Source organism: Trifolium pratense, linkage group LG5 (assembly GCF_020283565.1).
Source record: "Trifolium pratense cultivar HEN17-A07 linkage group LG5, ARS_RC_1.1, whole genome shotgun sequence".
Taxonomy (NCBI): Eukaryota; Viridiplantae; Streptophyta; class Magnoliopsida; order Fabales; family Fabaceae; genus Trifolium; species Trifolium pratense.
In genome coordinates, this window is record NC_060063.1 from 7,041,498 (window position 1) to 7,067,421 (window position 25,924).

The following is a 25,924-nucleotide window of genomic DNA, read 5'->3' on the forward strand; positions in this document are numbered from 1 at the left end:
TCAATTTTTATTGTTGTTTTTTCTCGTTGAAACATGGCGATGAATGCATGAAGTCTAAGCATCATATATCATACACCAAAGTGTCTTATAAATAGGGACGGACGAATTACAACGATTTCAACACTATCAATATTGTACATGAATTATAAACACAATTCATACACACTTCAATTTAAAACAATGACAAGAACAAGAACATCATACATACAAGTTATATGGTTCGGTTTGTTTATTAAGAACCATTGTTATGATTCAGTTCGGTTCGGCTCAGTTCTTTGATTGAACTGAACCATGAACGGTCCTACATACAACATAGAAGTATAGATACATTAAACTATATTCAATAATCTTCTACTCCAGCTTCTTCTATACCATCTTCACCAACTTCAGCATAATCTTTTTCAAGAGCAGCAAGATTTTCCCTAGCTTCTGAGAATTCACCTTCTTCCATTCCTTCACTAACATACCAATGCACAAATGCTCTTTTTGCATACATAAGATCAAATTTATGATCAATCCTTGAGAATATCTCAGATACAGCTGTATTGTTACTTATCATACAAACTGCACGTTTCACCTCTGCTAGATCACCTCCTGGTACAACTGTTGGTGGTTGGTAGTTTATGCCACATTTGAATCCAGTTGGACACCTAAAACAAAAAATTTAATCAGATACATTAATTATGCAATGAACCTAAAATAGTTGAATTCTGCTTATATTTTGTCACGTAGGGAATATGTGCTAGATCTTAAGAATAGAATAAGGTCTTGGTTTGATAAACAGAGTAATTAAGCGCTTATAGCCTACATATTTATTATATAAGTTTATGTATAAGTTATTTCTATAATAGGTGATAAACAAGCGCACAACTGCAGAGAACTAATCCCCTCAAGGTAACTGAGATCCATTTAAGGGGTTGACCTCTCCCAACAAATGTTTTTCCATATGTATCGGTCAGGAATCGAACCCAGAGCCAAATGGTTAAGGGGCTCAAGTATCTATCATTTGTGTCACATTACGTTGGTTATATCTACCACATGTTGTAAATAAAAATTATATGCTAATGATCAACTAGAAGTTAATTAAAGCAGAAAAAAAAACAGAACATGCAAAGATCATGTAATCTAAATTGTAAATCTCATGATGTTCTTCAAATGATGTAAAATTAATTACCAGTCAACAAATTGAACTGTTCTCTTTGTCTTGATATTTGAGACAGAAAGATTAACATCTTTCGGAGCAATATCGCCACGATACATCAAGCAACATGCCATGTACTTCCCATGTCTTGGATCACACTTAACCATCATACTTGACGGCTCAAAAACAGCTCTAGTAATCTCAGGCACCGATAATTGTTCATGATAGGCCTTTGCAGAAGATATCACGGGAGCATAAGACGAAAGCATGAAATGAATTCGAGGATACGGTACAAGGTTAGTTTGGAATTCAGTAATGTCAACGTTGATTGCACCGTCGAATCTCAATGAAGTTGTTAAAGACGAGATACTTTGCGATATTAAGCGATTTAAGTTAGTGTATGATGGTCTTTCTATGTCTAATGATCTTCTACAAATGTCATAGATTGCTTCGTTGTCTAAAAGAACAACTACATCACTATGCTCAATGTGAGAATGGTTTGAAAGAACTGTGTTGTAAGGTTCAACAACTGCAGTAGAAACCTGCATAAGTGCTTATAATATAAGTCTTTATGTATAAGCTATTTCAATAATCAAAGATAAAATAAAGTCAAACTGTTTTTATATAAGATACGATCTGTTTTCATAAGCTATCATGAAGAGCTTATGAAAATTAGCTGAAAACAACTCGTGCACATGTCATAAGTTGTTTACATAATCTCTTTCAAATAGTCTCAGAAGTGCTTGTGCTAGTAGATAAGCTCGTATAAGTCAATTAATACATGCACTTTCGCTGATTTTTCTTAGCCTAATAATACCTGAGGAGAAGGATAAATGATGAAGCCAAGTTTTGACTTTTTTCCATAATCTGCAGACAATCTCTCTAGAAGTAATGATCCTAAACCAGAACCAGTTCCACCACCAACAGCATTGAAAACCAAGAATCCTTGCAAGCCGGTGCAATTTTCAGCTAATTTTCTTATGCGATCGAGGGATAGGTCTTCAACTTGTTTTCCAACTGCATCATACACAGACAATCAAATATATGTTTGGATAAACAACTTAATTAAGCATTTATCATATAATAATGTCAATTTTTTTTCATGTAAACTACAAGTTGTTTCATAATCTATCCTTGAGAGCTTACGTAAATAAATTGAAAACAGCTTAGGGACATATCATAAGTTGTTTTCATATGTTCTTCCAAATAATCTCGCTAGTGCATATGACTATCCATCGATAAACAACTTAATTAAGTGTTTATAGCATAAGGGCTTATGTATAAGCTATTTTGTAACAAGGTATAAGCTATTTTTATAAGCTATCTTGGATAAATTATGTAAATAAACTAAGACAAATATCAACTTAATATAGAAATATTTCTCCCAAAAGTTGTGCATGTCATGAACTCTCTCTCAAATAGTCTCCAGATACATATATAGGTCAATAAACAAACAGTCCCTAAGTGTATAAAGCACGGTCACAGACACAAATATTGTGCACGACCCTAACACGTTGACACTGGTAGTAATTTAAAAAAATGAGTTAATCAAATGTAATCACATATGTTAGATACCAGACACGCCTTCAATCAGAGGTATTAGTGCTAAAGTATACCGAATTAATTTTAGCATTTTATAGAACTTGACTAACCTGTATAATGTCCTCTTGCAAAATTATTAGCAGCATCTTCTTTGCCAGAAATTAACTGTTCTGGATGAAAGAGTTGTCTATAAGAACCAGTTCTAATTTCATCAATTACAGTTGGCTCTAGATCAACAAATAGAGCTCTTGGAACATATTGGCCACTTCCAATTTCACTAAAGAATGTGTTAAATGCTTCATCATGTTTTGGTTCATCACTGCAAAATTATGTGAATCAGTATTAGATAGAATTTGTTGAAAATCAAATTCTTATATCTAAACAGTTATAAATTTGGAGCTTAAAATTTAGGGAAAAATTGTAATTATTCTGAAATCCAAATTGTTTTTGTCTTAGACCCCCGCCAACAATAAATCAATCACTCGGTTTTTAGTTTTTTTTTTCTCTCTCTCTTGGAAGAAGAGGTCTCGATCTATGAGTTTTGTTAATGATTGATGGAGACATCTCCTTCGAATTATGTTTTTTTCATCCACAAGACTCGAACCTGAAATCTCAAATACACAATATTTGATCTGTGATCTGTCTATGAAATGTTATAATTTGATCCATGTTTATAAATTTTGATTAAATTCATGAGAAAATCCTAGGTACAACAATAACATTTAACATATGAAATTAAAAAGATTGCTACATTATGTTTTAAACAAATTTGTAGAAGAAAAACTCAAGGTTTCACAATTCACATAATCTAATATTGCAATCAATTGCACATGGAATTAATGTACATATGAAATTCTTGAAACATATATAATAACAAAATAATATACTCTCTTAAAAAAATATATATATATATATATAAAAATAGAAAGAAAAAAGTTAATAATTAATTATAAACCTGGGCATGGTTCCATCAGCTTGAATGCCATGTTCAAGACAATATAGCTCCCAACATGAATTACCAACCTGAATTCCAGCTTGTCCAATATGAATGCTTATTATTTCTCTCATTTTTCTTTCTTTTTTCTAATTTTATTTAATTATGCATAAAAAATAGAGTAATGATCATAAAAATCAATCACAAAGAGGAGGGAAATTATGCAAAAACCAAGAAGAAAATAACAAGAATATTTTATTGTCTTTCTTTCATTCTTAATTAAGGTTGCAGTTAACAGAAAACTTGATATGAGAGTGCATGATCAAGTTCAAACGCCAAAAGTATTATTGAGTTTTAATCCGTTGATTAAATACTTAAATTAATGAGTGGTATTGGATTAGGATTAATCTAGTACCTGTCATTTGAAAACTATTATTTGGTGATCAGTTTGTAATTGTAAAGAATGGAATAAAAATAAATAAATAATGCACATTCCTTAGTTTAATATATAATGTTCATAGCAGGGTGGTCCCTATATATTTTGAGGCCCCAAAGCAAATTAGATAAAGAGAACTTTTGAAGGTAAAATAATTTTTTATTAAAAATTGCAATTTTAAAAAAGAGTAATCTTTTATTTAAAATGAAAATAACAATGTAAAAAATAATCACATTCAATCAATAATAACAAAATACACGTTCAACCTAATATCATTAAAAATTGATAGTGTTATTAATAAAAATTACAACTTAATTTTAGTAAATTAATTCTTTATTTTCAAAGAATTTTTTCAAAGAAATAACAAAATATAGTTTTTTTAAAAAATTTAAAATAAAGTAGTTAAGTTATTTATGAGTTACAGAGTGATTTTATTTATAAAAAAAAAATTTGAAACGATTTGTGTAATTATATATAATTTTTATAGTTGTTTCCATGATCATTCAATGACCTGATCTGTACTGATAAAAAAATTGAGACATGATCTATTAAAAAAAACACAAATGGGAGTTAGACTCATCAACAGGGACGGATCCAGAAACTTATTATACGGGGGACCGAAAATAAGAACAATTATTTTGACTCTTAAACATATTTTTTTTAGTTATTTTGATTCTCAAACCCTCAAATTTATCTTTTGTTGGTTAGTTTGGTCCTCAAATATGCTTTGTATTAGTCAATTTGTCCAAAACATTACTAATAATAGACAGATTTGAAAATATTTTTATAATTTCAAACAACTATTTTGACAACATCTCATATATTTAAAGAAATCATTGTTTGCACTCCCCATTTATATATACTATTTTTTATGTGGGTATCTTTATCATATCATAATATTATTTTATGCATGTATAATATTAAATTAAAATGTTGTAAATAGATAGTTGAGTTGAGACTTGATAATATATATTATATAGTATTATATACATAAAATAATAAGCTTAATTACACATTTGGTCTCTTACATTTATTTTAGGTTTCAATTTGATCTCTTACGTTTAAAAAGTATTAATTTGGTCCCTTACGTTTATTTTATCAGGAGAGTGTCACCGTATAAAAGTATATCCCACCAAATTTGCAATACAAAAACACAAAAAAGAAAGAAAAAAAATATTAGTATTCTAAGATAGTGACGTTAGTTGCGTATGCTTCAGCTTCACATACCGTGCATGGACAAGTGACGATGAATTTTAGCGTAGCATATAATGCTTATGGTTAACCAAACTATATGAATGATTAGTTAACTATATGCCCTCTATCACTATACCAACTATAACCCCTCAAGTTTTTTGGACTTAAATGTACGATAAAAATCTCTCTAAGAGTTTTAGTAAGTTTGAATTTCAACTCAAAACTTTGGTTAAACTATAATCATTCATATATTTAACTTAATAAATAATTATCGAAAAGAAATCACATGTGTTTATCTGCAATATTAATAATATAATATTTGTATTTACTAAAATTGAAAAACATTAGATAAATAATACACAATTGATTTCTTTCATTATCATGTGTTAAATATAATGACACTTAGAACCTTCTCTTTTGCTTAGTCGTCTTGATATTACGCCTAGTGCACATTCCTCTTTGTGGTGGCGTGATATTATTAGTCCCGGGCGCGGGATGAGTGACAGCTGGTTTAAATCCAATTTTAGTTGTTGCGTTGGTAACGGTAATAACATTTGTTTTTGGCAATTTAAATGGTACATAAATCAGGCTTTTTGTGATCATTATCCTGATTTGTATGCTAAAGAAGTGATCAAGAATGTTAAGGTTTCTAAACGTGTACAAGGAACTGGTTTAGTGCCATTATGGAGGTGGAATTGGTCTGAATCGTTGAGTGTGAACGAAGCCCAGCAGCTTACTGAATTACAAGGTATGTTCGATGGTTTTCCCCTTAACAACAATAATCACGATCGGTGGCGCTGGATTCCTGATTCCAATGGATTGTTCACAGCTAAATCCTATTACACAAATTTATTAGACCTGCGGCAGGTCGAGCTTCAAGATGCTCATGTGCTCGAGGCCATTCAACGCCTATGAAAGTCGGATGTTCCTTCGAAAGTAAATGTTTTCGGTTGGAGGTTATTATTAAACAAATTACCAACAAGAGCAACTCTTCATAACCGATGTATTTTGACTAATCATCACGAATTATCTTGCGTCTTTTGTTTTCAACAAGTTGAGGACGAAAACCATCTTTTCTTTTCATGTCCTTTTAGTAAGGGAGTATGGAATAAAGTTTTATCTTGGTTAGGGACATCTTTACAAACCAGAGTCGAAGGTGTAGAGATCATTTCCTTTTATTTGGTGATTTGTTCAAAATAAAAGACAAAGGTCGTGTCCGGTACTTGGTATGGTTGGCAACCACTTGGAATATTTGGAATCTTCGCAATAAAGTAATTTTTAAGGGCAATATACCGGATGTTTCATCGTTATTGGAGACAATCAAACTTCATTCTTGGTTGTGGTTCACTAGTCGGTTTGGACGTATGACTTGTACTCCTTTTCCTTTTTGGTGTTTAAATCATATGTCTTGTATTCTAAGCATTTAGTTTAATGCTCTTTGTTGTAAGGGTTTGAGTACCCATTGTACTCCCTTATAATATATTTTTGCTTATAAAAAAAAATGACACTTACAATCATGCATATCAATCACCAAAAATATCATAAACTACCTACATGCATATCAATAACGAAGAACACTACTAACCAACTACATACATGGATTTTGAATTCATTCTTCATAATTCTTGCAGTATTAAATATGAATCTTAAAGTCATGTGATAATAAATATTATTTATTTTAGTTAGAAATACAAAACTTTGTAAAATTTAAACTCTTATTATACAACTAGTCCCACACCCGTGCGATGCACAGGTGTTATGCGGTATTTTATATTATAATGTTGAAAAATCATTCGTATAAATTGAAACAATAAGTATTATGAAAATTATAATAATAACATCAACAAAAACAAAATAATAATAATAATAATAATAATAATAATAAAGTGATGTTCCTTCAAAAAATAATAATAAAGTGATGTAAATATAAGATAGATATTAAATATGTGTTTATACATTTCGAAAAGATTACAATGGATCCTATTGCATCTACCAAAATAAGTTGGTAATCGATAAATTGTCATGTCACTATGAAAACGGTTTGTGGTCATACTCATACACTGTGGTTAGATTAGTGGTTGCACAACTATCTAGGAATTATATATATAGATGCTTATACATTTAAAAAACTTATTTATATATCATATTTGAAGTTACTTTGGTATCTTTTTCATTAACATTGATTAGCAATATCTTTAACTCATTTTTCAAAATAACTATTGAAATGACAACATATAATTAACCATGAAAAACAATCGATGTTGAAACATAAGTTTTTATTTATATTATAAATCTCATTGGAGGATTCTGAGTTGGATAAACTACTTCATTATCTCTTACCAAAAAACTACTGTATTATCGAATTTGACATTTATATTAATTTGAAACTTATTGGAGCAAAAATAAACCAACTTAACTCATACTCAAATATCAAATATAATAAAAATCATACAAGACATAACAACCATTAGTAAATTTTATTTTATCTATTTTTTTTACTAACATTAGAAAGTAGTCCTGACAATCCACCAACTTCTTATATTTACAAAGATTGGACAAAATATTATTAGCAAAAACATTAACTTTTTTGAAAAAAAAAACAATAAAATACACAAAATAATAAAATGAACAAAAAAATTTAAAATGAATAATAACCCCAAATAATAATAATAATAATAATTACAATTAGTACCCCACATTAAATGAATGTAAGTGGATGATGTGGCTAAATGAAATGTTTTCATTGGTTTGTGGATTAGGGTTTAGATAGACAATTCCACAACTATCTAAGATTTATATATATAGATATATGCATTATATATTTATTATCTATCAAATAGCTTCTTCTTCTTTTTTAAATAGTAACATAAAATTTTGTAATTTCCATTTTTTCGGGACAAGTTATAATTCTTGCGCGGTTACCTCTTTGAATATAAATTATTTCTATGATATCTTATTTTTCTTCGTCTATTCTCATGTTTTCCTCTTTTTATTTCTTTCATCTTTTAGTAAGACCCCATAACACCGCTCTACTAGAATTTCAATATGTGATTCCATCAACAATTAAACAACTTGGTTTATATAGGTCCGGAAAAGGCCGACAAACCAACTGCAGCATGAAAATAAAATAAAAATTAATTTGTGAACATTCTGATCACATGTTATTTGAATACTTAAATATTTTTATTATAACTTAAATTAGATCATGATCGTGTTGACCAGAATGATGCGACTTCGCCGGCGTTTGCGGTGGTTGAGAGCGTTGAGACCCCTGTTGAAGCGGAGGGGGGTTGTGTACCTGCAGGCACTCCGACGCTCAAGTCAGTTTGTGTTTATAGAGGTTTTCTTAGCTATAAAAATGCGTACCTTGCAAATGAAGTGGAGATGCATATATATAGCCCCCAGCGCTGGGCTAAGGCCCTTGATGGCATTAATGGCCATCAAGTGGCTGCCGGAAAACGGCTTGGAGGCCTTGATGTGCAGTAAATGCTCATCATTCCGGTTTTCGGCCGTTACAATACGTAAGAGTATCAGACCGTTGGAGTCTTGCTCGGATCGTGTATGTTCGACACCTTCTGATGCTCGAGCTCGATGCTCGGCCCAGAACAGATCATAATTACTAAAACTTTTACTAATGTCATTTTTTCACAAACCCACTTAGAAATGTTGGTATTGGGCTGACTTGAAGCCCAACGGCCAAACTGACCCTACTCAATTTTTCACTTTGACAAATTGTTTAGGGTAAAAAGATGTGAGTCAATCATCGGGTTGGCTCGTTGGCCACAAATCATTTTGACAACTCTAAACTAAATATTTTTGTGATATTTAATTAGAATAATTACAATTTTCAAAGTTAGCGTACAAAATTTAATGGTATTTTTTTGGTTTAAATAGTCTATTGATCCCTTAAAGACATTTTAGGTTTCATAATGGTCTTTTAAAGAAGAAAAAAAGTCCGAATTGGTCCTTTAAAGAAAAAATGTTCGGATTGGTCCCTTAAAGACATATATGTTTGCCATATTGGTCATTTCCGTTAAATTTTAACTCCAAATATAACAAAAAATTCCAATTGTTAAAATTTTAAAAATTAATAAGGTTTTTAGTGGACCACTTAGACTTAATGACATCCACAATTCAGTCAACTAAAACTAACGTTTTTTGTGAAAACTTGACAGAAATGACCAATGTGAGAAACAAATGTGTCTTTAAGGGACCAATCCGGACCTTTTTTCCTTTAAGAGACCATTGTGAAATCTAAAATATCTTTAAGGGACCAATAGACTAATTAAGCCTATTTTTTTTTTATAAGTCAATCTTAGTTGTTCGTGTGCTATATACACGTTACAATAGTTAGAGTTTGAACCTTTTCAATTTCTTTGAGTGTTCCAACTCAAATAAAAATATAGTTGTATTTCATTAAGGATTTTCATATTCATATTCTACAAAAGATATAGTTGTATAGTTTTGATGGATTGTTTTTCAAAATGAACTTTACTTTTGGAATATTTTTAAGTACATTTTAGTATTAAAAAGTATCGTCAACTAAAAACATATTAAGATATGAGGCAAATTATAAACTGATGATTTATTTAAGAAAAAGTTAAACATATCAAATTCATTAATTAAATGAGTTAAGGTAAATATATCAAACACCAATAACCAAATATATGCCATAGGTATAAACCAATTTTTTTAGCTAAATAGGACATGCAAATCATCACAAAAGAAATTGACCATCCCAAACAACTGTGTTATCAACTCTTTTCTATCAATTGCGGCATGTCCAAGAGAAAAGATACAAAAGTGTGGGGACATATATAAACCAAACCACAAAGAAAAACTAACATAATATTGTAATGAGTAAAGAATGTAGAAAAATTGGAGGCTTGTCAAATGTTTCCATACACTTTATGTTTATGCTATTTGCACCCAATTTCGCCATATAGTCTGCGCATTAGTTACCTTTTCAATATGTGTATTAAAATGAGACTATCGCAATCCCGCAAAAGATGCTCTTTGATGCAATAAATTACGTGAGCGTACTCATATGGTTGAGGTGTTTGGTCTTGGATAAATTTTTATATGGTTGAAGTGTTGGGTCTTGGATAAATTTTAATGCTTGTAAGCAATCTGATTTGCAACTCACATTTTTAGCCTTTAAGCCACTATTAATCCATTTAAAATGGCTAAGAGTTCTTTACCAAAAAAAATAAAAAATGGCTAAGAGTTCCGCATATAGGCTATCAGGATAATCAATGTGTCCACTAAATCCTCTTATACCTTTTTCTCGATGATCTCGGGATTTTTATATGAGCTTCCATCAACAATACATCATTCTATTTTTATATGAGCTTCTATCAACAGTACTATTTTGTAAGTTTATAGTTAATGGCAAGTATTATTGTAAAAAAAAAAAAGGTTAATGGTAAGTAAATTTATAATATAATTTATGATAAAGAAAATGGTAGACCCATTAACGAAAAAGGAAATCAATAAAAAAAAAACACCTAATCATTTGTAAAAAAAAACACCTAATCATATTTTATTAATTTTGGTTCACAACATTAATATATTGGACTGTATATAGACAATTCAACTCTTAGTATAATTTTGAAATACAAAAAAGAAAAATAATCATTTTAGGTGCAGCTCGCTATCATTCTGGTCCCTGATTGAAGAAAAAAAATACAAAATAGTCCCTGATTCTACAATCTGTTAGTTAATTTTGGGGACATGTGGCACGTTGACTAGGCATTAGTTGGACAAGTGGTCGGTCTAATGGAGAATGAATTCTCTCAAGTGTGATTTACACTTGAGAGAATAAAGTGTAATCTAACACCATCTAAATTCATTTTGTTTAAATTTTTATATGTTTCTCTCTCTTGATCAATGGTAACAAACCACACTTTATTCTCTCAAGTGTAAATTACACTTGAGAGAATCCATTCTCGGTCTGATGATATGGCGAGGACCAAAACGACAATACGAGGGACCAAATTTTTTTTTTCTTCTTCATTTCTTCATCTTTTCTTCCTTTCATCCTTCTTCATCTTCTTCACATTTTCATCTTCATACATTCATCAATAAGACACATAATTTTAAATCCAACTTTTTTAAAAAATAATCAATAAAAAAATTACAAAATCTTCTAACAAAATTCCTAAATCTCAAAAAATTTAAAGCGACTTTGTCTTTTCTCTCATCCACCGTCATCTAAATCTCACCGAACCCAAAACACATAACAATAGATCATCATAATATTGTTGTTCTTTTCCAACATTCATTCTTCTATTTGATTTTTTCTCTTTTCTCAAATGAATTCACTTCACTGCTCTCAACAATGCCCAGTTGTTTATGCACTTTCATCTTCCCCTAAATCTCAACTATCAATTGATTGCTCTTTACCATAACTTCTGAAAAAATTGGAACAGCCAAATTGTGTCAAAAATATTTTCATTTGTTGTAGTCACTCTAAAAACAAAAACAAATTTACACATTGATATTGTTAACTTTTTTCAATGGTGTGTTGTTAGAACAAGCATTTTGTCTACAAAATGGAGGTATAAATGGTCGACCATTACTCAACTTATTTTGAAATTTTAAGATTTTGAGGTTTTAGGGATTTTGTTTGGAAATTTGGTTAAAATTTTGCAAATTTTTTATTGATGATTTTTTTAAAAAAATTTGGTTTAAAATTCTGGATTTTATTGATGAACGTATGAAGAAGGAGTGGGAGGAAGAAGATGATGAAGAAATAATAAGAAAAAAATATTGTCATTTTTGTCCCTCGCCATATCTTCAAACCACTTGTCCAACTAATGCCTAATCAACGTGCCATGTGTCCCCAAAAAATGGCACATCAACTTTTTTGTAAAGTTAACAATCATTTTTAATGTCAGAGGCTAAAGTAACTAACGAATTGTAGAGTCGAAAATTATTTTATATTTTTTTTTCGGTCAGAGACCAAAATGATAGTGGGTTGCACATTCAACACTAAAATAACTGTTTCCACTAAAAAAACTTGAAAAAATAATAAATAATTAAAAATGGAAGCCCATTGTTTTTCTCTTCCAACAGAATTATAATATTATCGGTAAACAAGAAGAAACCAAAAAGACAGTGTGCTATGAAATGGAAGCTGCAAAGGGAACAGTGAAAGCTGTGGCTCTCATCATCGGAGATGACAACGTTAGAGGTTCTCTTCAGTTTGTTCAATACCCCAATGGTTCTCTCTCTCTCTCTCTCTCTCTCTCTCTCTCTCTCCTTAGCTTATTTTTCTTTATGAATTTGTTAATATAGGTACTGATTCATTTTTTTTAATCAGAAATGTTATTTAAACACCAATTTCAGACACAAAAATTTGATAATACAATTCAATAGATGTATCAAGATTGGATAACTCACACATGTAGATGTGTACATATGAAAATTATGGTTAATTACGTTCAGATTAGTGATTGAAACATGTTTTAATAACATTTAGGTTTTTGTATATAGGCAATTGTTTGTTGGTACTTGATATTAAATTAGTAGTTATGTTAGTTAGTTTAAAGGGCCAGTGTCATTTTGGTCCTTAAATGCGTTAAGAGCTATGAAGCATTTCATAGCATGGACACAGACATGGACACAGGACACGATATGGACACCGACACGTCGACACCGATAATAATTTTAAAAAATGACATAATTCAGTGTAATCATAAGTGCCGGTGTCGTGTTAGTGTCCAACACTGGACACGCCTATCTGAGGAATGTTCGTGCTTCATAGTTGAATGTATCGAAATTACATAAACATTCTTTTATGTATCTTTTCTTAGTGAATTTGGTCTTCGAATGTGGCTTTCATTAGTTATTTGGTCCTTAAATATGTCTTTTGTTAGTCGGTTTAGTCCATGCAGCTACAGACAAACCATAGTGACACCATCTCACGCATTTGTGGATCAAAATGATGATTTACCCTTTAAAGGGTTTGAATCTTAGACAGCTTAGTTACAATAAATCGAGCTTGCTATTTGGGACATTTATGTTTTCATTATAAAATGACTGAATTGACTGGCATTCTTTATGTTCGGTTACTAAATTGCCATTTCACTAATTTAATATTTCAATTCTTACGATTTCAATGACCAAAATGCCAATTTACTCTAAATAGTTATGTTAGTTTACAGAGTTTGAATCCTAGACCTACAGGTTAGGACTTCTTACCTATTCTTCGAGTTACCAACCGAGCTAGTTATTTGTGACGTTTATGTTTCATTATAACTAATTATGATTGCAATTGTGCAGGGAATTATACACATGTAACCGGAAAGATAACTGGGTTGGCCCCAGGTCTTCATGGTTTTCATATTCATGCTCTTGGTGACACCACTAATGGCTGCAACTCCACTGGTCCTCACTTCAATCCACTCAAGAAGGATCATGGAGCATCTACTGACGATGAGCGACATGCCGGTGATTTGGGTAACATTGTTGCCGGACCTGATGGAGTTGCTTTGATTTCTATCAAAGATGGACAGATTCCACTAAATGGAGTTCATTCCATACTCGGGAGGGCTGTTGTTGTGCATGCTGATCCTGATGATCTTGGAAGGGGTAAGAATTTAAAGCTTTGGTCCTAGAATTGATGAACTTGTTCGACTAGGCTTTCTCGTCTTTCGACTTTGAATCATACCTTTTCTTTTCCCTTATTCATATATAGTTTTCATACAATAGTTCATCGGGGTAACTTTTTATATGATAAAGCTGTATTGAATATCTTATTTCTTAATATGAAAAGCTTAAAGTATAAATTACTTGCATGGTACATGTAAAAATGAAACTGTCACTTAGGAAGCACACAAGCTGTTTTGAAGTAATTTTTAACTCTGCTAATGAGATTTGTTATTCACAGTTCTAATGACTTTCTACCATTGTGCTTCAAATGATTCAGCTCTTTCAGTCCTTGATATCTTTTGTTTACTGCTCTGTGTAGTCGTCGTATTTATTTACTGCAGCTCTAGTCACACGCTTTTGTTTGTCAGTCATTTATGCATGAACACAATGTGTGTGGCAAGTAAATATGCTACCTAGTCTCTAGAATTGTTCTTCACTCATAGTTTAATCTTTGAATTTATTTGTATATGGATTATGGAATAGTCCTCGAATAACTTGCAAATATGAGTCAAGTTATTCCGTTAGGACTGAATTGAGATACAAAAAAAAGACCAACCTGATACAAGTTTTATAATCCAAGGACCAACTTGTTAAGTAAGTTTTAGTGACTTAACTGCAAATGGAGGTTAATTTCAATGGCTGAGTTTTGTTTGAGCTAATAGACTATAGAAATGTGCTTTTCTTCTAAGCTTCTTTGAAATTCTGGAGGTCCAGGATGGACTACTGCTGTGCTCACCACTTCACATGACATGCTAACTATGTAGCACCGACACTTCACATTGTGAAGGTGTGTCCCCGGTGTCGAACACCAAAGCATGTGATTACATTCAATTATTCTATTTTTCCAAATTATTGCCAGTGTCAACGCTTCAGTGTCGTGTCCGATAGTTGTATTGTATCGGTGCTTCATAGCATGTTAGCCTTTGTTTATAATTTAATACCAGTTAGGATTTGGTTAGTCAACTAGAAGGTATTCAGTTACTCAGTTAGAACAAGTTGGAGAAGTTGTGTTGTTAAAAGTGCATCATATATCAGAAAAAATAAGAAAGGAAGTAATTGTTTTACTCGTTCTTTTCTCTCAATTTACTACTTGCCCTCTCTGGATTCATAACAATAATCTTCATTGCTTTGTTTTTGTATAATGTACCCATTTTTGAGCTTTTTTCTATTAATAATGAACAGGTGGACATGAACTCAGCAAGACTACTGGGAATGCAGGTGCAAGAGTAGCATGTGGTAAGTGGTAACACTTCTATTATTCAGATTCTTTATGGATTAAATTTCCCATTACTAAATCATGGTCTACTCTAGAAGTCAAGTCCATTATTGCATATATAATAAGTTAGTAGCTTAGGTTCTCCATGGTAAATATTAGATCGGTATATAAACACGGTTTGAGTTTGAGTCAGGATTTGACTCATACCATACAGCATTTCACTAATTCAATAACTAAATGAAAGTGTTGCCAAATAGTGGTATAGCGGCTGTACATCGCTATAGCGTAGCAGAATAATGATGAACAATTCACTATTGTTCTGCAATTCGCTTTTTAATACAAAGTGTTTTCAAATAGCAGTCATGGCGGTGCTATAACATTGTAGTGTAATGGAAGCAATCCATGATTGACAACACTGAAATGAAGTAGGTTGACTTGGACCCTCTGCAGCCGCTTCAGCCAAATTTCGCCTGTTAGACTAATATAACTACTGAGAATATATTCTATCAGCCGTTAGATTAATCCTACTGATGAGGTGTGGCTAGAGGCTGCACGGGATCTAGGGTTGATGTCAGTTAAGCTTAGCATGACAGGAATAGTAGCATGTATACATGATTAAGTTTAGTTTAACCAAATTGGATCCTCTACAGTCGGCTGTATGGTGCAGCCGACTATCTCTTTCTCTTAATCGAACGGTCTACAACTGGCTGTAGAGGATCCAGGTTCTAGTTTAACATGGCATGATGCTTTTTGCTTTATATTTTGAAGTCTAACAATTGCTAATTGTCGACCAGGTATCATTGGGCTCCGGTCATCTGTTTAGGATAGTTGGACTGCAGATAAATATGGTGTATACAATGTCTTTTGATTTCTCTTTGAAAGTACAATAATGTTGTAACTACATTTATAGCAACTTTAATGACTAGTAGAAAAAATCTTCTACATTGTTAAGTTGTTATATCCTGCTTGTTCTTTCTACTTAATGGTTTCAGCAAAGGCAACCTTAGCTTGCCTACCCTTGAGTAGTCGAAGACCGCCTGGCCGGGGAAGAGTTGTTATGCTTACGGAAATAGATTATCTGCAATCAGCTGTCACTGTAGTCAAAGATTATAGCCAATAATCATGATCGGAAGCATGAGATTACAAGCATTCAATTTGTCATAGTCACAGTGCGAGTCATTTAATGATTGGAAAAAAAAATATGAGTGCAGATCAACATATATATATAAGCCAGAATGCAACAAATGATTATAATCAAGGGCAACATATAAGTAAGTCATAAATATCAAACATGTCTAAAAGTTGTTTGGCGCATGGTGTTAAGAAAGGACCAATATTTGAGAATGCATTTGAGCAATTTGAAGAATGCATTTGAGCAATTTGAAGAGTGCATTTGAGCATTTTAACTAGGTCTTCAAGGCTTTGTTCATAGAACTGAAGTGACACATTTGCAAAATGTTATAAATATCTACGAGGCTTCTTTTTTTGGTGGATTACTTGCTTTGACATTTGGGGTCTATTTCGATCGGTTTATTTGAGCTTATTTATTGGCATAAGTTTTGTGAGATTGTTTGAAAGAACTTATAAAAGCAACTTATGATAATTTTCATAAGGTTTCTTTCAACTTCTCTAATTTAACTTATGAGAATAACTCATAGGATATATTAAAATAATTTATATTTATTTTATCTTTTTCTATGAAAATAACGTAAGTTTAAGCATAAGTGTTTATCATAAAAATTAGGCTAAATTATAGTTTTTGCTCCCCAAGTTTACCAATTGTGCAATTAGTCCCCGACTTTCAAATATGCTGAGGCTACTGTGTGTGATTGCTACTGCGATTTGAAGACAAATTTGCTGAGTTCGATTCGATTTCCTGGTTTATTTTTCTGTTTCAAATTCTTCTTCTGTTTTCGTGCGATTTCGATTTCTGCACATCTCTCCTTGTCGTTGTGTTGTTGGTGTTGGTTTTCCGATCTAATGCATTGCTTTATGTTATTGTATTTCCCAATTCACAATCACATCTCATACAAGTTGGAGTCTCATTTTCCCTTGTATAGAAGAAGCGCGCTGCACTCACTCAACTCGCCGGAAAACGGCCGTCGTAGGAAGAAGAAAGGCCGCCAGAAACTTCAGGTTTTCCTTCTCTCCTGCGATTATGTGATTAACATCATAGGTTTCACTTACTATTTCCTTGTGAAATAAAAATCGTAAACCAAACCAAACCGCACGGTTTAGAAGAAAAATGATCTGTGCGGTTTAAACTAAATGCGGTTTTCGGTTTAAATTGGTTTGGTTTACGGTTTTATTTTTGGATTGGTTCGGATACGATCATAGAAAGTGAAGCCACCTTTATTTTTATTAAAAAAAATAAAAATAAAAAATCAATTTGCAACATAAACTAATGGGTCCGGGTTAACTTATTGTTTTTTAGGCCCAAATCCTTAGAGCTGGGTATATGGGCCAAGGTCCGCGGGCCGACCCGTTTAACCTGTGGCCTGCACGGATTTAAGACCATTTTTTTTTGTCCGTTAAAATCGCGGGTTATGCGGGTTAAATCCGCAGGGTCACAGGTTAGCCGGTGATCCGCCTTTATTTTATTTATATAATTAATCACAAATTTTATCGCTTATAAATTACTCCCTCCGTTTCAAATTACTTGACATTTTAGAAAATTTTATTTTTTTCAAATTACTTGTCGTTTTGATAATTTAAGGCTATATTTTATCTATTATACCCTCATGTAAATTCCAAATATTTAGGAGTAGTTTTTGAAACCAAAAAAAATTTAATATATATTTGAAAAACTAAAGTTTTTTTTTAAAAAAAAATTTGGGTACATAACATTAATTATTTTTTGGTACATAACATATTAAATTTATTGGAAAGAGAACATATTAAATTTATTAGAAAGAGAAAGGTGTGCAAAAAAAAAGGTTTAATAGGAAAATAAGGTGCAAAAATACATTTTCTTAATTTCTTGTTTTTTTTATAAAACGTCAAGTAATTTGAAACGAAGGGAGTATAACTTGATCCATGTCCAAATCCAACACTATTGTTCTCTTCAAGTAGAATCTTGATTTTAACAACCTTGCTTAATACTTACTTGTTAGTTTGCGTTTCTTTTTCGGTTGGTTTAGCTCTCTACACTCTCAACACAATGTCTTCTTATTCACAAAATCGTGATTTCTTTTGCTGTCATTTGTGCGGGACAAAGCTCGAATTTCCTTCAATTCATTATGCACAATGCCCCTCGTGCAAAACCAAGAAAGCCTTAGAAGGTACACATTCTTTTTTTCTTTCTATAGCGTTGATGACACAAAAGTCGACATTGAAATATGGATTTGCACTTGATCGAAACTAATCCTTCAACCTGAAACAAATGAACACCGCACAAAGACGGGATGACAAAATACACCACACAACGACGGGACAACACCGCACAAAGACGGGATAACAAAATACACAAAAACAAACAAATATGTGAAAATCACACTTATTTAATATAAGGAGAAAGAAAAACAATTTAGAGGGGTGATTTAAGGTCAAGATTTGACCTAAAATCACCCCTCTTTGATAAACTAAGAAGAAGAAAAGGAAAAAGTGGTGACGGCTAGGGTTAGAAAAGGAGAGGAAAAGAGGAGAGGAAAGTGAAAATGATAAATCTTCTGCATTGTTAAGTTGTTATACCCTGCTTGTTCTCTGCTTAATGGTTTTGGCAAAGGCAACCTTAGTTTGCCCGCTCTTCAGTAGGCGAGGACGTCTGGCCAAGTAAGAGTTGCTATGCATACGGAAATAGATTCTCTACAGTCAGTTGTCACTGTAGACAAAGATTTTAGCCAATAATCAAGATCGGAAGTATGAGATTACGAGCATGAGCATTCAATTTGTGATAGCCACGGTGCAAGTCATTTAATGATTGAAAAAAAAAACTGAATGCAGATCAACATAAAAGCCAGAATGCAACAAATGATTATAATCAAGGGCAACATATAAGTCAATCTAATAACAATTTAAGAAAGGAAGATGTTGTGGAAGCATTGGAATTAATTATAAGCATTGGAATTAAAAATTGTCACTGGTGCATCGCCTAATCATTCAATCAAACATCAGACACGATGTAGGAGAACAGATCCTCTCCGGTGGAATTTACATCATAGTGTCCAGTTTAGATCTCCACCTTTCATTTTTTTTTTTTTTTACTTTATTTGATAGTGCAAATCAATGGTCGAAATTTGACTGGACCTCTCCTGTCACCACCACCGGAGAAGATCCAGTCACACTTCCGGAAACCCTAAGTGGTCACATCCACACAACATTTCAACCATGAAATTCACTATAGAAAAGCCGCCAAGCATTCCATCCTTACTGTGGAAAAACAAGAGCCTTTTTGTTTTCTCTACTGTATATTAAAATTACCCAAATTAAACGATAGGAGAAGGTGTACATGGAGAAAAGGGGTGCAGTGTAAGGTCTAAAAAGCCCGAGGATTAATTAAAAATTCATAATAAAATACTACGCTACAAGAGCAATCTGTCATCTGGATAAAAAAAGTAGCACTTTTCCTTCAGCAAGGTGAATAGCAATAGGAATTACGCTATTTACAACAACTAAGACAAAACATAAGTTATAGAGCAAATCCACGAGTATCGAAATTAAACTATATAAAACAGTTTAAATGTTGTCGTAAATTTAATTCAAAAGTCATAACCAGTCCTGAAACACCCAACACCATCATTACATTGCGGACAATGATTAAAAGGAAGAATGAAGCTGCGCTGGTATACAATAACTTCAGCAGAGGGGACTTGGACAAACACATGTATCTCTAGCCTCTCAACCAAGTATTCCTGTAAGATGAATTGTCTCGCAGAGAAGCATCATGGGGCTTGTACTCCATAACATAGCTGTGAGGAAGCTTCAAGTGACGCTTAATTGAATCTCTCAAAGCCATAACAGCCTGTGTGAAAAAGCATGAATATTATTATTAAGGACAAACATGAATATACATTTTGGGAACATGAACATCCACACGAAAAAATAGGGTCAGTGATGTTGCCAACCTGATTATCAGATGCATTGCGATTCCAGACACTCACTATATCCTCGTTGAATCGGATGCTTAGCACCGCACCACATATGTTATCACCATAATCCAATTGGTCACCCACCAAGGCAAGCACCTACATTTGGCATATATAATACTATTACTAATGTGAAGTCTCCAACAATAAACAACAGAAATGTAATTTTAATCCAGGCAAAGATCATGAGATTAAATTCACTAATCAAGATTCAAAATGGTAATTTGGCTGACCCCTTAACTAAAATAAACTTACGAAAGAGAAAGAAAGATGTCAGATCAACAAAATCAAGTGGAAACCACATAAATATTTATCATTTGTTTGCCACAACATCATTCACCCGGGAAAATTCATACTATTTTGCACATATGATCTAGTAATAGTTATATGGCAATAAGCAGTTAGAAGTTTTTATCATTGTAAGCTTTATGATAAATGGATGGAGTACCTACAATTTTCAAACTAGTGTTCTAAAAAATTGAGGGCTCCAAAGGATTCAAGAAGCAAGCCGTGCAGAATTATAATAGTAGCATTCCTTCCACTTAACCAATTAAAGAAGTTCAATACATTGAGTAGAATACTCCTACTTGCCAACTGATGAAGACATGTTTTAAAACAACCAAGTGCTTATTCAGAAACTCTTATACACAAAAATCCTAATCCCATTTGCACAATTCTTTTCAAATACACAGAATATAATTTCTATGAAAATGAACTGTGGAAATTGGTGAATACAGTTACTTTCCAAATTGAATTTTGACAATGCTTCCTTCTCGAGTTATTGGGAACACCAACTTTATTAGACAGAAAAATATTCATTAATCAGTTAACATCTTGAAACATCAATCTTGTCAAACTTGAGATTCTTCCTAAAGATTGGGAGAGGATGAACAGCCATATGGAACATAGAAATCAAGCATCATAAATGAAGCAATTCAGAGACAAAATTCTATATTTATGAGGAATGGAATCTAAAACTAGGTTGTTGTCTTCAGTAGTTTCAGTTGTGGCAGAAAGTAACAACAAAAACATCTCAGGCCCATAATGGACTTCAAATACTCGAATATTTTATAATTTGTATGGCAAACTACAACTGAAACTCGTCCTACTAGATGGCATCGGATCAACTACATGTATGAACCCACGTGAATGGGATCTATAAGAACCAACTTTTCAGTAAAATTCTTTAGAGCAACAAACTTGAAGAATTATTCAATATATTATAGTGTTAACATTTTCCATAATCATGACAGGAATTTATCAACAGGCGAAACAAGACTCGGGAAAATATTTTCACTAACCAGGTCCTCCCAAAAACGACCTGAGACAGCCTTTTTGAATCGTATAATCCATTTTCCACCATTGCAGTTAGCAGAGTCCTTCAAAAAAGTAACAGTGTGTCAAAGCAAATTAAACAACATTCGGACAAACTTCTACCTTTCTCCCTCCAAAACAGAACAACTCATAAATTATCAATACCATGAAAATGATAAATAAGCTAAGGCCGTTAAAAGTATCTACCTCCCATAAAGGACGAATTCCTTCTTTGAAAAGGTGCAGATCTGTTGGACTAGGCAAAGCAGAAGGACGAGTAAGATGGCAATAACAGACCCAAAATCCTTCAACCTATTAACACAAACAATTGTCACAGTAAGAAAATCTACAATGAAGAATGAACCTAAATCCAACACAATACATCCAATACAGAAAACATCTTACCGTACTGAATTCAACAATCTTCTTAATGTTGTCCTCATATGATTGATTTCGAATTCCAGGAACCCGACGAGTGTACCAAAATACAAACTTGGTCTGATCAAGGAAATCACCAATACAAAATAAATCAACCAAAATGTCACCCAGCAGGTTGAAAGACACACACACACACAAACACACACACACACACACACACACCCGCGCGGAGAGAGAGAGAGAGAGAGAGAGAGAGAGAGAGAGAGAGAGAGAGAGAGAGAGAGAGAGAGAGAGAGAGAGAGATAAAAATAAACCATCACACACAATCAACAAGACTGTCAAAGCATTAAGAGCCTAATTATCTTAACATATCTGCTTCAAAGAAGAGCAACCCAATAGTCCAATACAGCAAACATATCATTCGCAACCACTCATCCACAATTATAATAACTTCATATGTCAAATTGAAAGATTTTGGGAAGCATACTGATATATCAAAGCAAGCTATTCCTACTCAAAACCTCAACATAAAAAACCCTAAATCTTAATTTCTTCACCATCTTCCAAGAGCACTAAGTTTGGCATGATAAAAATTACATAAACCGACGGGTCAAAAATTTCAATTTGGTTATCAATTTACACCTCAACATATCAATCAGTTAATATTGAGGCAAGAAATCAATAAATTGTGCTGAACTTTCTTAACACACAAAGACAAAGGGCTTGTTTGGATTGACTTATTTTTGAGCTTATGCGAAACAACTTATGCAAATAAATAAATTTTTATTTATTATTATATGTTTTTTCAAGATAGTTTATGAAAAAACAGCTTATAAAGACACAATTTTTGTTAGTTAAAACTTACGAATTAGCTTAAAAGTTTATTTATTTGCATAAGCTATTTTCATAAGCTCAAAAATAAGCCAAATCCAAACGAACCCCAATTCCAAATCATTCATATTCATCATATCAATATAATAATCTAATGTATGGTGAAAGTAACCAAAAAAATGGATCTAAAATATAATAATCTAATATATAAAGTTACAATTTTTTAAAAAAAAAAAAAACTAAACTAAAATGAAATAAAAACTCCAAAGTATCAATCAACAGTTTATTTTATTCATTCACAAATTGCATACTTTCATTGCAAATTAAAAATTTGAAATAAAATAGATTAAGCTAATTATCAAAATTGACCTAACAGGCAACAAATTAACAGAAAAAAGAACTAATAAATTGTGTTTTTAAAGTGTTTAAGATGATGATTAACCTTGAGAGGATGAAGACCAGCTTTGAGTTCACGAGCTTGACGCTCTTCGGTTTCTTTGACATTGTAGGAATCAGAACCAAATTGAGAAGAAGAATCAACGATTTGGTAAGCGTTTTCAGCGTTATTGTTGTTGTTGTTGTTGTTGTTCTCTGATGAATTCTTCCCTGACGTGAAATCCATTGCGATTTGTTAAACCCTAATTCCCTTTTTGTTTTTCCCTTTCAGTGTTTTCGGTTGAGTTTTTTGGACTAGAGAGGAAAGATTGAAAAATGGGTTGCTTTGCTTTTATATATGTAGCATGTTAAGAGACTTATATTTTATTTTTCTATTTAATAATAATAATAATTAATATTAATTACTTTTTTTGAAATATAGTAACTATTTTCTACTTCTAATTCTAATAATATATTAAAATCGATTACCACCAAATTTAATAATTTATTCTTATTAATTTTAACCACGTTGCAGATTTTATATCTTCATTGTAATTTGACTAAAAAATATATATAAAAAATATAAGATAAATACAGTAAAAAGATGATATGCTAAAAATAGGAACAAAACATAATAATCTATGCAAATAAAAATAGGAAGAAAAAAATATCAATAAAAAAATTAGTCAATAAAAAAATTATAGAAAGAATATTGAAAAAATAAGAAGAAACTGCATAAAAGTAGGAATAAAGAAATTTTAAAAAAAAAATACACTCTAAAAAACAGAAACATAAAAAATATTTTTCATCAAAAAACGAAAAGAAATATAAACAATATTACTACCAAGTTTTAAGTCAAAAATATTACTACCAAATTTACTACTAATCACTAAATAATAAAGTTAATTAGTATCAAACTTACTAAATTAGCCTAAATATTCTTAATAAAATTTTTAATTTTGAATAAAAATATACACGGGACAATTATTTGGCACTGAAACATGAAAAAAAAATGAATAAATAAGTTTACAAGAAAAAACAAAATAATTCCACTTTTTTTGTCGAAATTCCACTTATATTTTAACAATATTATATAACAATTTTTTAAATATTTAATTATAAATAAATTTTCTATCTTAATATAATGACAAACTTAAATATTGAATAAAAGTTTTTTAAATATTTAATTCTAAAATATTTTCTACCTTTTTTTGACACAAAATATATTTTCTACCTTTCTTAACATAACGACAAACGCAAATATCGAATAAAACTCAATGGTATGCACGGGTCTTTAAATCAGTTGAAATATAAAATAAAAAAAAAAAATTAACATGACATTAAAAAGTTAATATTTGCAGTTTAAGCGGCCGTAATTTCTAATTGTGCATGTTGTAAGATGAGATGAAAGACATTCTGGAGCGGTTGTTGGATCCCTCCATTCTCCAATATTGTGAAGGCGAAATTTATCAAATTTATCAACCTGACAATGATTTACAGTTGGATTTTTTAAAAATATATATAAGTACTATAACTTAAAAATTTAAAAATAATAAATAAATAAATAAATAAGAAAGCGGTGGCCTAACATTAATCTCATCAAGAGTTTGTAACTTAAACTTTGAAGAAGTTTTGTCAGCCACTTCCACGACCCCGGTGGAAGGGGGAATTTGAATATAAGCTCCATATGGGTTAAGTTGTGAGTAACAAGTCATTGAAATTGTAAGAGTCTACCAATATATTCTTTTAAATTGAACAATGCCACTCAAATTTGGTCATACAGATATAGATATAGATATATAAATCGGTTTTGTAGTGAAAGTCGTGGTGACGACAATTAAGGTTGAATGAGAGGATTTGTAGAGTTTTATCTCGCATGGTGATGATGGAATAGAAGAAGTGGCGGAAGGTGAAAGCGTCTGGAAAGTGTTTGTCCTTGAATTGGAGGTTGAGCTGTGAGAACAATAGTGGTTTCCACCTTTTTGAGAGCACGCTTGTGGCAACAGCGTCTTTCGTCGGAAGAAAGGAGAGAATGTGATGAAGAACCGAGTCTGAGAGAGAACTGATTTTGTCTTTCCGTGAGAAGATTGAAAGCTGCAATGACATTGTAGCAAAATAGCAATCTAGTGTCGGATGTCGATTTTAGATGTCAAAATATCTTTTCTCTTTGCACATTGAGCATTTGGATGATGACCCTACCTCCAAATACAAATGCTATTTTCCTTTCTGTCTATTTAGCTCAAGAATTCTACTTTGAACCTGGCTAAGTAAATCCACAGATTCTATTTTGTTATCCGAAATGCACTGTAGAACAGTTTCTAGAGTATCAATTTCTTGGTCTCTTGCCTTATCCTGAATTCACATTCCACTTATTTATAACTAAGATGAATGTGTGAAATGTTTCATAAAATAGAAAGGAATATGAAAAAGAAAAACGAACCTTGATTGCAATGTGGTTTGTTTTCTTGCAATTGTTCTCAGAAATCACTTTTGCACTCTCCACATGTTTCCGCAACAGATGATCAACTGATTGATTCTTGTTTGCCATGTTATAAGCACAGATGAATCTAACAGCTTCAATATGTTTTTGCTTTTGTATAAGATTCTGAACAAAACCTGCGAAATGCAAGATCAAAACAAACATATGGACCAAATAATAACATCTCGTAACAAGTGGGGAAGAAAAGAGAATGCCTCAAACCATTTAAAAAATAGAACAGATACATATAAAGACTACTGTGTTTGTCTCCTTCCCGCTTACTGAAAAAGAGAAAGCTAACCCCAGCTGAAGCAAGTTTGGAAGGTAATACTAATTGGTAAAGGC

General features: G+C 31.9%; 3 protein-coding genes across 4 annotated transcripts; 1 reads left to right on the plus strand and 2 right to left on the minus strand.

Annotated features, from left to right (window-relative positions):
* Positions 1-4: 4 nt before the first annotated feature.
* On the minus strand, positions 5-3,960 carry LOC123887434 (tubulin alpha-3 chain-like). Of its 2 annotated transcripts, XM_045936752.1 has the most exons (6): positions 3,639-3,938; positions 2,794-3,002; positions 1,959-2,158; positions 1,175-1,683; positions 539-650; positions 367-453 (listed from the first exon to the last, which is right to left on the minus strand). In XM_045936752.1, exons 1-6 carry the CDS (start codon positions 3,749-3,751, stop codon positions 367-369), a joined length of 1,230 nt encoding a protein of 409 aa, XP_045792708.1. In that variant the 5' UTR covers positions 3,752-3,938. The 2 variants fall into 2 exon arrangements, with proteins under 2 accessions (XP_045792707.1, XP_045792708.1); XM_045936751.1 differs by having other exon boundaries at positions 5-650; positions 3,639-3,960.
* An 8,315-nt stretch (positions 3,961-12,275) lies between these two features.
* LOC123885450 (superoxide dismutase [Cu-Zn] 2) lies at positions 12,276-16,076 on the plus strand. Its single transcript, XM_045934738.1, has 4 exons — positions 12,276-12,472; positions 13,534-13,842; positions 15,085-15,138; positions 15,913-16,076. The coding sequence occupies exons 1-4, from the start codon at positions 12,379-12,381 to the stop codon at positions 15,939-15,941; spliced, it is 486 nt and encodes a 161-aa protein (XP_045790694.1). The 5' UTR covers positions 12,276-12,378; the 3' UTR covers positions 15,942-16,076.
* Positions 16,077-19,659: 3,583 nt separating this feature from the next.
* On the minus strand, positions 19,660-23,442 carry LOC123885616 (eukaryotic translation initiation factor NCBP). The gene is made up of 6 exons (XM_045934905.1): positions 23,168-23,442; positions 21,922-22,014; positions 21,724-21,828; positions 21,504-21,581; positions 20,182-20,301; positions 19,660-20,078 (listed from the first exon to the last, which is right to left on the minus strand). Exons 1-6 carry the CDS (start codon positions 23,345-23,347, stop codon positions 19,947-19,949), a joined length of 708 nt encoding a protein of 235 aa, XP_045790861.1. The 5' UTR covers positions 23,348-23,442; the 3' UTR covers positions 19,660-19,946.
* Between the last annotated feature and the right edge of the window lie 2,482 nt (positions 23,443-25,924).

What these genes read in the sequence shown, in the direction of transcription:
- LOC123887434 (XM_045936751.1), bottom strand. Translation starts at nt 3,751, where the DNA reads ATGAGAGAAATAATAAGCATTCATATTGGACAAGCTGGAATTCAGGTT. An exon ending in TGCAAGAGGACATTATACAG is followed by an intron (nt 2,159 to 2,793) that starts GTTAGTCAAGTT and finishes TGTATGATGCAG; the next exon opens with TTGGAAAACAAGTTGAAGAC. An exon ending in TCATTTATCCTTCTCCTCAG is followed by an intron (nt 1,684 to 1,958) that starts GTATTATTAGGC and finishes GCACTTATGCAG; the next exon opens with GTTTCTACTGCAGTTGTTGA.
- LOC123885450 (XM_045934738.1), top strand. Translation starts at nt 12,379, where the DNA reads ATGGAAGCTGCAAAGGGAACAGTGAAAGCTGTGGCTCTCATCATCGGA. An exon ending in GTTTGTTCAATACCCCAATG is followed by an intron (nt 12,473 to 13,533) that starts GTTCTCTCTCTC and finishes GCAATTGTGCAG; the next exon opens with GGAATTATACACATGTAACC. An exon ending in TCCTGATGATCTTGGAAGGG is followed by an intron (nt 13,843 to 15,084) that starts GTAAGAATTTAA and finishes AATAATGAACAG; the next exon opens with GTGGACATGAACTCAGCAAG.
- LOC123885616 (XM_045934905.1), bottom strand. Translation starts at nt 23,347, where the DNA reads ATGGATTTCACGTCAGGGAAGAATTCATCAGAGAACAACAACAACAAC. An exon ending in AGATTGTTGAATTCAGTACG is followed by an intron (nt 21,829 to 21,921) that starts GTAAGATGTTTT and finishes TTGTGTTAATAG; the next exon opens with GTTGAAGGATTTTGGGTCTG. An exon ending in GAATTCGTCCTTTATGGGAG is followed by an intron (nt 21,582 to 21,723) that starts GTAGATACTTTT and finishes ACTTTTTTGAAG; the next exon opens with GACTCTGCTAACTGCAATGG.